Source organism: Diospyros lotus, chromosome 3 (genome assembly GCF_014633365.1).
Source record: "Diospyros lotus cultivar Yz01 chromosome 3, ASM1463336v1, whole genome shotgun sequence".
In the NCBI taxonomy this organism is placed as follows: Eukaryota; Viridiplantae; Streptophyta; class Magnoliopsida; order Ericales; family Ebenaceae; genus Diospyros; species Diospyros lotus.
The window spans coordinates 37846399-37858725 of NC_068340.1; the positions used below are offsets into that span (position 1 = coordinate 37846399).

The 12327-nt window shown below is 36.3% G+C and overlaps 2 protein-coding genes across 2 annotated transcripts; one reads left to right on the forward strand and one right to left on the reverse strand.

Annotated features, from left to right (window-relative positions):
* Positions 1–790: 790 nt before the first annotated feature.
* LOC127798266 (ABC transporter G family member 4-like) lies at positions 791–2707 on the forward strand. The gene has a single exon (XM_052331717.1). It carries the CDS (start codon positions 917–919, stop codon positions 2705–2707), a length of 1791 nt encoding a protein of 596 aa, XP_052187677.1. The 5' UTR covers positions 791–916.
* A 7850-nt stretch (positions 2708–10557) lies between these two features.
* Positions 10558–12327, reverse strand: LOC127798547 (UDP-glycosyltransferase 88A1-like). The gene is made up of 2 exons (XM_052332177.1): positions 11303–12327; positions 10558–11105 (listed from the first exon to the last, which is right to left on the reverse strand). The coding sequence occupies exons 1-2, from the start codon at positions 12267–12269 to the stop codon at positions 10690–10692; spliced, it is 1383 nt and encodes a 460-aa protein (XP_052188137.1). The 5' UTR covers positions 12270–12327; the 3' UTR covers positions 10558–10689.

Genomic DNA, 12327 nt, shown 5'->3' on the forward strand with positions numbered 1-12327 from the left:
TGGTATTTTAAAAATATAAGTTTCCATCAAGTAATACTAATACTAATCCACATACATACCACATGTATGTATGTATATAATAACGAGTGAATCTCTCTCTCTATAGAGCTGTCATGCATTACGAAGCCACAGTAGCAGAAGAGGACGAAGAAAGTCACGGACGACCCTACCCCTTCATTGCAATGCAATGCCCGCCCCCATCGTGAACTGGAATACACAATCTCATCCCATTATAGTAATATATTTAATTTTAATGGTCACATCATTATTCATAATTACATTACGAAAATTATTAGTTAGTAAATGATTACTGATCAAATATTTAGTTATTAAAGTTGATTATCATACAAAGTATCTAAATTTTATATTTGCGTAATATTCAAGTAATCAATAATATTTTACCTTGAAAGCACTGAGTGTGAGAATAGTGAAACTCGTGACTTTCTTCTTGAAAAAAACATTTGGGGATCTTATGGGTTATATTTAGTAATTATTTAGACCAATCAGACGGTGACAGATCAGTGAATTCCTCCAGCTTAAAAACTTGGCCCCTTTTCTTGGGATAATTGTCCTTAATCTCTGTGGACACCGGTGCCTTTAATTCTAATAAAAAAGATAAATTATAAGTGAAAAACTTTATTTCATTATACCAAATTAACTATTAATACGAGTCCTAATTTGTTACACAATCACTCGAGCTGCTTGTTCTCTTCTTCTTACAGTTTAATGGAGCTGTTTTAGTGAGTAGAGACAAGAGCATTCACGTCCTTAAAATCAACTTTTCTTTATTTTAAAATTTTTGAGCTGGCCAAAAATTCTTTTAATTTTTAAACTTCTTATCGCCACATTGCTCATAAACCACAATGGACACTACTCTCACTAACATCGTCCTCTTGACCCCTGCACCACCTCCTCCATGGCCCATAAACCACCGCCTCCTCCGCCGCCGCCGGCAAATCCCAAAACCTACACGCTATCAGCCTCTTCAATCTCTTACACCAAGCCCACCTTCGCCGGAATTTCACCCACATTCCTATTGTTCAAACCCTGCGCCGCCCCGCCGCCCGCCTACATCCTCCGCGACGTCTCCCTCAACGCCTACCCATCCCAAATCCTCGCCATTGTGGGCCCCAGCGGCGCCGGAAAATCCACATTGCTCGACATTCTTGCCGCCAGAACTTCCCCCAAAACCGGCGCTCTACTCCTCAACTCTTCCCCAATCAACCCCTCCTCCTTCCGCAAGCTCTCGGCCTACGTTCCCCAACACGACGCCTGTCTCCCGCTGCTCACCATCGCCGAGACCTTCGCCTTCGCTGCCGGCCTCCTCCACCCCAAAGCGCCGGACGTTTCCGCCATTGTGGAGCCACTTCTGGAGGAACTGAGGCTGACACGCTTGGCTCACACCCGGCTAGCTGACGGCCTCTCCGGCGGAGAACGGCGGCGCGTGTCAATCGGACTCAGCCTCCTGAACGACCCTGCTGTACTTCTTCTCGACGAACCCACTTCCGGGCTAGACAGCTCGTCGGCGTTCAATGTGATGCAGATTCTCAAGTCAATGGCGGATTTCCACCACCGGACGGTGATTTTGTCCATTCACCAGCCGAGCTTCAAGATCCTGTCCACCATTGACAGAATCCTCTTGCTTTCTAAAGGAACGGTCGTCCACCATGGAACCTTTTCTTCGCTCCAAGACTTCTTGCTTTCCAAAGGCTTCACAGTCCCTCCTCAGCTCAACTCTCTGGAATACGCCATGGAAATACTCAGCCAGCTCCAGATCACTAAACCCATAAACGGCTTCTCATCGCAACCTCTACTTCCATCACCACCAAATGATACTCATAACGAACGAGAGATCAGATACAAGAGCTCAAGGGTCCACGAAATCGCCACTCTTTACAACAGGTTTTGGAAGATCGTCTACAGAACAAAGCAGCTTCTATTGACGAACTCGCTTCAAGCCCTCGTAGTGGGTCTTGTTCTTGGCACTATATACATCAACACTGGACTGGACAAGAAGGGGGTCGAGAAAAGGCTGGGCCTTTTCGCCTTCACCCTCACTTTCCTCCTCTCTTCCACCACGGAAACCCTACCCATTTTCATCAACGAAAGGCCCATTCTTCTCAGAGAAACCTCAAGCGGCGTTTACAGGTTATCATCTCATCTGATCGCAAACACGCTGGTTTTCTTGCCGTATCTTCTCGCCATAGCCATAATTTACTCCATTTCAGTCTATTTCTTGGTGGGTCTTTGCTCCACATGGAAAGCATTTGCCTACTTTGTTCTGGTCATATGGATCGTAGTCCTGATGGCCAATTCGTTCGTCCTCTTCTTGAGCTCTCTGGCTCCGAACTACATCGCCGGAACTTCTTTGTTAACTCTGCTTCTGGCCAGCTTCTTCCTCTTCTCCGGCTACTTCATATCAACCGAAAACTTGCCCAAGTACTGGCTGTTCATGCACTATTTCTCCATGTACAAGTACGCCCTCGACGCTCTTCTGATCAACGAGTATTCTTGCCTTGTGAACGATTGTTTGATTTGGTTCGATGAGAAATCCTGCATGATCACCGGGCGGGATGTGTTGCAGAAGAGAGGACTCCATGAGAGGCAGAGATGGACGAATATTTACATCTTGATTGGGTTCTTTGTGTTCTATCGTGTCCTTTGTTTGATGGTATTGATGAGAAGGGTCTCAAGATCCAAGAAGTGAAATTTACTACTCTCTTGCTTGCAGGTATACCATGTTCTTGCTTCGCTTGCCTGGAATATATATATATATCAATAAGATTTAAACCAGCTCGTGTCTGTGACTTGATATTTCGCTGTTCAAATCGAATACAGTTTTGAGAAAAACTGGGGTGAAATTTGTTTTGCTGATCATGGGTTGGATCTTGTTTGTTTCTTGATCAAGACAGTTTTGAATTTGTATTCATGCTGTTCTCGTCTTTTAGAAAGATGGGTACGGTTTCTGAAGCCAGTTTTCTATTTTGTTATGTCCATTCATCCCTATAGAAGTTCAACCCCAAAAGCGATATTCATGCCTATGTAAACAACAACAACAACAAAAAAAAAAAAAAAAAGATCCTCCTTTTATAACAAGTAGAGGCGTCCCATGCTATATATATAGGCGTGTAAGTGAAAAATTTTATTTTTGATTCTAAGTTAATTCTAAATTTAATAATAAATGTCATAAGTTTAAATCTCGTTCACATAATAAACTTGAGTTTTATAAAATTAAAAAAAGTATATATTTTATTAACACGTTATTGTTAGATTTCTTATAAAATTAAAAATTTATATTTTTTCCCCAAATTTTGTAGATATGCATGGCCTGCCCAAGATTGGCCAATCAGAGTGAGCCGAGTCACGGGTCTGATGGATTGTTTGGAGGAAGCTAAAGAATGTGAGACTGTGCCCTGTCGTGCCCATCCAAATAATGCATTAATAGCAGGCTGCTGGGAAAACTACAAAATTTCTATGATTTGTTTGGCTTTGATTGCTTGATGTGGGCTTTTGTTTGAATCCCTCTGCTTTTTCATTCGCTCACGGGTACTTATTCCTTCGCTCACATGTGAGCCCATTCCCGCCTTCTTCGTACAAAATAATGTCCGTATTTATGAAAAAGACAGTGTCACAAAATAACAAATTTTATTTATATGTATATATATATTTTTAAAAATAATAAATTATTATATTTTAAAAATATCAAATGGGCTTCTTCCTTCTTACTTTCATTTTAAAAAAATTTCAAATCTTGTAATTGTTCAATCCCTTTCTGTGTGATTCATGTAACCTTCAGACTATCCGGCCGGTATTCATTTATTTACTGTAAATTATGAGTGGTTGATGAATATTTATAACAAATTTACATCAATAACTTGTCTATTTAATTAATTAATTTGTGAAATATAGTTTTTATTAATTGGTCTATATTATTTACCATTATTGACTAAAAATTAACAAATTTTCTTAATAATTATAATGAAATTTCGTAAGAGAACAAGCAACTTCGTATGTACGTATCTCTATTGACAAATCTAAACTCCTATACGCCTAATAATTCATCATTATTATATGAGAAAAGCGAATCAAATAATTAAAACAAGTATTTAGAAAAAGAGGAGATAGAACATAAAAATATGATTTAGTAGATGTGATAAATATTTATTTATTTATTTATTATAAAATATTTATAGAAGACAAGGATTTTTTGACGAGTAACGATTTATATATATATAGATAGCTAACTCTATAAAATAAAATAAACACTTGAAATATATATTAATTTTATAAGAAGATTTACCTCTTTTTTAGTGATACAGGAGGACCCATCAACTTGAGGGAGCAGTCGAGAGAAGGTCTGGATACATGCACATCTGTGTTGTTCTTGTTGTTGTAGACTTAATTGGTGTAAGCGCGCAAGGCAGGGCTTGTACTGTCCCCCTCAAGAGTTCCTACCTACTCTGCCATTATCACCTCACACATATACATGTGTGTGTGTATACATATATTATATATATAAAGATCGAGCAAGCAGTGCATTGAACTTAGTAGAAGCCCTTGAGGGAGACAGAACAACCATTGCCTTGAATTTGATTCAGATTTACTCAAACATATCTATATTTCCATTGCTCGGCATTGTACTCAAGCCCTTGCTGGGTTGCTTGTTTGATCCATCATTCAAGAGGATTGAGTTTATTTATAGGCCTTCAAAAATGCCACCACCATCACAGCAAGAAGCGGCAGAGGTTTGGTGGGACCCTCATATCTTATGATGGAATATTTAGAAAGATAATGATTTAATTAGGAAATGCGAGGATGGCATAAGAAGTCAATGCATGGACAAATTTGTCTTTTTACTTCTTCAATTGGAGGGTTGGACCCTTCATAATTTCAGTTCAGTATATGAATTCCTCTTCTACTCAAGAGTTACACCCAATTAAATAGTTAGAGTTACAAATTAACATTACATTTATAGAACAATAGATATTAACTTCGAATACAAGTGTTTTCGTTAATATTGTTTCTAGTACGTACCAATTTCTAGAGCTAAACATATATACTTTTTCAATCATGAACCAGCTGCATGTAAACAACAGTATTAAAACTTTTTTTCAGATTTATGTAAGTCAATGTTAGATCGATTTTTCATTAAAAAAAATCTTATAAAAATAACTCTCATGACAATAGAAATTTTTCAACAATGCCAGGGAGTCACTTTTGATCTAGAACAAGGAGAATAGAATAGAATATATAGTTAGTTACAATGGCTCTCTGCAAGTCAACCCTAGTGAACAAAGGAATAAAGCAACCAAGGCATCTGTCTCTCTCTCTCTCTCTCTCTCAACCATATATATATCACATTCAGGCCTAATTGCAAGAACAATTCCTCCCTGCAATGTGTTCCCAAATCTCCACTCTTAAATTACTTTAGGGCCTGTTTGGCCAATCGTTGTTGGGGTGCAACCGTCGGGTTGCATTTGCACTCCCACACGACAACTAATTAAAGGTGTTTAGTTAGTAGCATTTTTCTAATTGTCTCAACGCACCATTTTAGTAAACACTTCAATTGGGGTGCTTAGGGTTTATAGCATGTAATTTTTATCAGATTACAATTTCATCATTTGTGAAATAATTCTTTTTTAAAAAAAAAAAGTACAAAACTCATCATTCTTCATAGTTTTTAGTCATTTTACAATTTCAACTTATTCAAACTCAATTAAACTTACCTCACATGAGCCAAACAAGCCCTTAGGGACACATGCCAACTTGGATATATCACATTAGAACAATATATGCATGTTAACCCATCAATCAGCTTGGCCTATATATATATTTCAATTCACAACCCTGCTTTGTCACCTACTTTATATCAGATGACAAGAATATATATCTTCCAATTCCAACCCTATATATCTGATTAAGAAGTTGCAGAAGTTGTGGTTTGCCGCATCTCAGCCATAGCCATTCTTGAAAGGTTAAGGTTGCGTTTTTTTTTTTTTTTTTTTCTATTTTTAAGTTATTTTTAATTTTTAATTTTTTAAAATAATAAAAATACGTTCTTTTTACTATTTTTAAAAATATATTTTTGAAAAAAAAATTATAAATAAAACTTAAAATAACAAAAAATTATTTTGAGTGTTTTCGTTCAAAATAAACTCTAAATTCAAAACACACTTATTTATTTATTTATTCATATTTTATTATTGTAATGAAAAAAAATATTACAAAATTTATTAACTTTAAGATGTATATATTTTTTAATAATATATTAATATTAAATATTTAATAATCAAATTTATTGAATAAAATATTATTAAAAAATTATTTTTAAAATTTCAAAGAAAATACGTTTTCTATTTTTCTGTTTTGAAAAATAATTTTTTAAAATGACAAAAAAAATATATTTTTAATTTTTTTTAAATAGAGTATCAAAATAAAAATTAAAAAGTAAATAGAATGCAATCATCTAACATTTTTGGCTTCTTTTAATTTGTTGGGTCTTGGATCGGTTCCTTTCGTAGGTGGGGGAAAAGTCAAAAACTTTATATATCCTATATTATCCGTATGTTTTAAGGCCATATAATGGGGCCGTTTTGTTTGGCACATAGTGAAGCCAAGTGGAATTGATTAGGAAAAGAAAGTTGCTGCAATTTGAAAGAGAAATATTAGAGCATTTTTTTGTGATGAATCCAACAAATTACAACTTAGAAGGTCATTGGTTGTCCGATTTGGCTAATAATTTTTGGTAAAGACTTAGCTGTCAAATGGGTCAGAGCTCTCTAAATGGTGGACTTGATGATCAAAGCTCTCTAGATTCAAGTTTCAGTGTCAAGGACAGCAGCTTCTATCTATTTTCGATGAGATTTGTTAATCATTTATAGTTTTTTTTCTTTATTTCTCCATTGGTATTGGCCGGGTTGCATGCTCATTGTTGAGTTGGAACACTAATTTGTAAATCTTCATTAATTATAGTGGAATTTTTTTAAATGGATTTCAAGTCCCGTGGAGAGCAGCTTCTATCCCTTCTGTATGTTAGCCAATAAGGGATTGTTTCTTTGTATTTTAATTTCGATTTTGAATTTTGAATTTATTTTTAATTTTATATTTTAAATATCTATTTTAAAATTATTAAAAACATATTCTTTTTTCCTATAATATTTTTTACGTTTTGAAAATTTTAAACATATTTGTGAGTCAAAATAATTTTTTATTATTTTGAGTTATCTTTATAAAAAAAATATTTTTTAAAAATATGAAAATAAACGTATTTTTATTATTTTAAAAAATTAAAAATAAACTAAAAATAACAACAACAACAAAAAAAAAAAAAAAAAAAAAGAACGCCTAAGTTTTCCGAGTTTAGTGAATGTTTGAATTTGAGGTTTACCCATCTCCTCCTGTAACTAAAGAAAGAGATTATCAAATTGCCCTGATAGGTTCTAAGAAGCCCTGATGCCTAAGTTAAAGCTAAAAGATGAGTATGAAGAGAAAGAAAACAGTGACTATATATATTATATATTCAAGGGCCTCTTCAACTAGAATTAAAGTGAATTAATTACTTTAGTAGTTATCTTTTTATTTTTTGTCTGTAAAAGGTGAACTCTCTCGTCTTAAAGAGTCCTCACACACTATCTCATGCATGTAAAAAGGATTAATTACGATACACGGCAACGCATCAAGTAGAAGACACAATGCATAGTACTCATAAAGAGCCACGCCACATAAGGATGAAACTCCCACAACTTATACCTATATTTTTATCTATAATTTATTATGTGACTGTCATTCTTGCCACGCGCGTGGGGCATCTTTTTATTTCTTAATTTAAGGTCGATGGGGCTTCATAATCGAAGGAGTGTCGCTATCCTTTGATTACACTTGACGTGGGGATTCCATAAAATAATAGTGAGAGCCACTTTTCAAGTGACTTATTATTATTATTTTGCATAATCAATCAACACGAGAGGTTCATCTTTTAGGGCCTATATATATTATTTCTTAATGAGAGGTTCATCTTTTATGCCACGTGTAAGGCTCTTTAATTTTTTAACAAAATTCTTTCTTTGCCATCCACATGTCGTCCGATTCCAACCATTTCTTATATAGCTAGAGACTTTTCACATAAAATTATGATGTATCATATTAAATGTGTAATAATTGTACCGATTTTTGTTGTCATTATTCTTTTTATCTCTACCCATCAGTTTTATTTTTGTCTTATTAAACTGAGTTTTTCTATACAACGAGAAAAATTAACAGATAAATTTATAAAATGAGAACTAAAAAATTAAAATATCATCACACACATTATATTGAAAAGATACAATACAATATGGGATGTGATATTTTAGTCTTTTATTTTTTATTCTGTAAATATGTCTATCAACCTGTCTAATTCTAAAAAATTTTCCTATTAAACCTGACTTCAAATTGCTTGAACTCGTACGTATCAAAGGTGTTAATATTGTGCTCTAGAGCCATAGAGAAGTTTATATAAAATACTATTTTATTTATGTAAACTCAATTTTAATTTGATATTTTTTATCAATGAGCCTTCTTTAAATACTTATTTGTATATTTGTTTCGTAAAGTCCTTAGAACAAATAAAGTATGGAAGAAATAAAAAATGTTTATGATAGTGAGTTTCTTATTATATAATGCAATACTTTAAATATTTCTAGTTATAGTAATATCAAGACGAGACATTGATAATGTGGATACGCTAATAGATATTATATTCCTTTTTTACGAAGAAAATAACTGCACTTACAAATTAAAGTGTAGTGAACAAACATGTAAATGCTTGTTAGGGAACAAGTTCATTGGATGGATCTGTCAAGAATTTCATATGGAGTATAGCTTGCGTGTTTATGGAACATCTCTCATAATGGTAGTATAACTAATGCTTAGACTTAAGATCACTATAGTATATTAATTTCCCACATTCTAAGCTCAATCATAGTTACAACAATCCAAATGCATATAAACGTGCCGTTGTCTTGTTATTTAGTGTCGGCTAATATTAAGTTATTTTTATTTGCAAAAGGACAATTTTTTTTTTTTTTGGTTGAACTCAATTCAATGATCTGAGTTTTTTTATTTTTTTTTATAAAAAAAGTGACAATCAACAAAAGTAGAATTGTCTCATAATGGGGCATGTGTCAAGCATTTGTTAGCAATTCGAAAAAAAATCAAGATTATAAAAGTATGAATATTATTCGATTTGATATATTTTAAATACGATCAAAAATTTAGTTAAACATTTGTCATACGAAAAATATTCGAGAGAGACTTAATTCTTGTTTAATACGTTTTAACTGAAAAAATTTGGTAATAAAAATTTGATATATTATATATATATATGCAAAAAAATATATTTTTGATAAATAAGCAAACAATTCATTAAACACAAAAACATAATTCTATGTTTTCATCAATATTATAAAATAAAAATTGTTGAGACGCTCTATTCATACATGCACACAAATATATTCTTGCTAAACACTCCAGAAATAAATGTGGTCGGCGAATAATTTATTAGATAGATGATAGGAAGGGAAGAGATATCTTTGAGGATGAATAAATAATAATATTTATTAATATTTGATAAAAACGAAAGAAGAAGTGGATGGGAAGTGGGAAATTGGAATCTTGTTTAGTAGGAAACATGTTTATGTAGTGTTGGATTATAAATGCGTTAAATAATGCGGCCATCATCGCCATTAATAACCATGTCAATAATTAAAAAAACCTCCCTAATTAGAGTTTGCACATGGCGGGAGCAGCAACGAATTTTTCAGTTGAATTTTTAAAAAATTTGGCTGATACAAGTTTTATATTTTTTAGCTTTAAGGGATAAAATATCCAACCCTGGCCCTCCGCCTAGCTAAGATGCAAAATGACTTGACAAAGTCCTAAACAAGAAGGCTATATGACCAAAGAATATAAAGTTATAAGTAAGAGGATATCCCAATCAAGACAAAGACAAAATAGGGTCGAGTAGATGAGGCCCAAAGAGCCAATACCCTAGCAACTCAACGATAAACTCTATACTATACCCTACCAACTCCACTCAACTCAACCTCTGCATATTATAAACTTCCTGATAACCTAAAAATTAGATTTAATTAGATGTGAGATGTGGAATAATTATTATATTAATTAATTGGCATCATTCATGGGGAGGGATTTCTTGAGACAATGATTATTAACGAATCGTGACATGGGGATGTGACTTCTTTCAAACTGATAATAACCCTAATGAAAACAAAAATTAAAAAGATTAATGAATTGTTACTAATTACAAGCAATCTCTTTATCATGAATACAGTCAAGTTTCAAAATTGTTCTCTTCCGTGAAATTATTGAATTTGAACTGCACAAGTAATTGTAAATGAATTAATGCTTTATTACACCTATATATATATATATATATATTACTTAATATGGTATGATTCGTAATTTCAATTAATTCCACTCTGTCAATTTTTATTACGCTTAGTTTTAGAGTCTGATCACGTGAAGTTAGACACGCACACGCACGCACGCACATATACATAGTTGACATTATCTTTTATTTTATTAATAAAATAAGATATAACTTAGCGGACAGCTTTAATTGATTAATAAGATAACTTAGCACACATAAACAGAGGACGCCTAAACGGTGTCGTTCCGAGATAATCTGAGTCAGGCCCGGGTCCACGGGTCAACCAGCCTGGACAGGGCGGTTATGGACGACCCGCCTTCTTCCATCGCTTCCTCCGCTGCTCTCTTCATCATCAACACCCGCTTTCTCACCGACTTCCCTTCTTCCGACTCCATCAACTCTCTGACTCGCTTCTCCACCTCGCCGGCGGCCACAAACCCGCCTTCCGATTCCCTTACTGGTAATGCCAGCTTCATCTCCTCCACCAGCACCACCCTGTTCAGCCTCTGCTCGGCGTAGAGCGGCCACGCAGCCATCGGCACGCCGGCGCACAACGCCTCCAGAACCGAGTTCCACCCGCAGTGGGTCACGAAGCCTCCCACCGAGTCATGGTTTAGCACCGACACCTGGGGAGCCCATGGCCCCACCACCAGCCCTCTGTCCTTCGTCCTTGAAACTGTAGACATATAAAGCAAAAGCAATCATGAGTCCCAAATATTAGCTATTAATGCAAAATGAACTGTAGATATGTGTAAAATGTGTGAGAATATACGTATATATGTATATATGTGAAATATTAATTAAGTAAAAGTAGCTCTGTCTCTAATACTTCAACGTAGATGTATATCAATTTTTTGAGTTTTTCGACCCTACCAAAACCAGCCGGAAGCAGAGCCTCCAAGTCCGTCTCCGGCTCCGGACTCCGCACCACCCACAAGAATCTCTGGCCGCTTCTCTCCAACCCAACCGCCATCTCCTTCAACTGTTCCTTGGAAAATAATCCTAAGCTGCCGAAGCAGAGAAACACCACGCTTTGCCTCGGCTGCGAGTCCAGCCACGCAAAACATTCGCCCCGGCCGCCTGTCCGATCGGCGCCGGAGATCAGTGGTCCGATGCAGTGAAGAGGCGGCGTCGCCTGACCGTCCGGCGAACAAAGGCCATGTGATATAGCCTTGATGACTCTTGGCTCGAGACATTTGAACGTGTTGATGATAATTCCAGCTGATTTTAGGACTTCGTTCGAAACGATTAAGAAAGCTTCGTAGGCTTCATCGTCCCGATCTTGCACTGGCTTTGGCATGTCCGCGGCCGGCATCGGCGGCAAGCCTGGGATTTGAATATCCGCCTTGAGATCTTTGAAACTCTGGGGTATGGTTTTGTGTAAAGTCGATTGATAAAGGAGCCAGGCGAGGGTAGAGGCGCCGGAAGTCATGAACAAGTAGCCCGGAACTTCCATAGCCACCGAGACGGAGAGAGCCTGGGCGCAGAAGAAATCCATGACGAGGGCACGGATCTTGAAGGTTTTGGAGAGGGAGACGAGGGCTTGGAGGACGTTGGGGATGTTGAGGTTGAGGAACTGGAAGGCCAGGGCTTCGTGGTGGGGAGAGGCTGTGGAGATGGCGGCGGAGAGGGGTGGGAGGTGGTGGAAAGCGATGGAAGGGGTGGTGGCCGAGACTTGGTTGATGTAAGTGGAGGTGGAGCCGGCGTCGTAGGGAAGGGTGGTGATGAGGATGTTGATTGAGAGTGAGGGGCGGAGAGTCAGGATGAGCTTCCCGAGCTCCACCATGGAGATAAGGTGGCCGATGGCCGGAGATGGATACATAACTATTGCTTCTTCCATGGCTGCTTGGTGGCGGGAGAGAGCCGACTCAGTCAACGCCTATGTTACACGGTTCTTG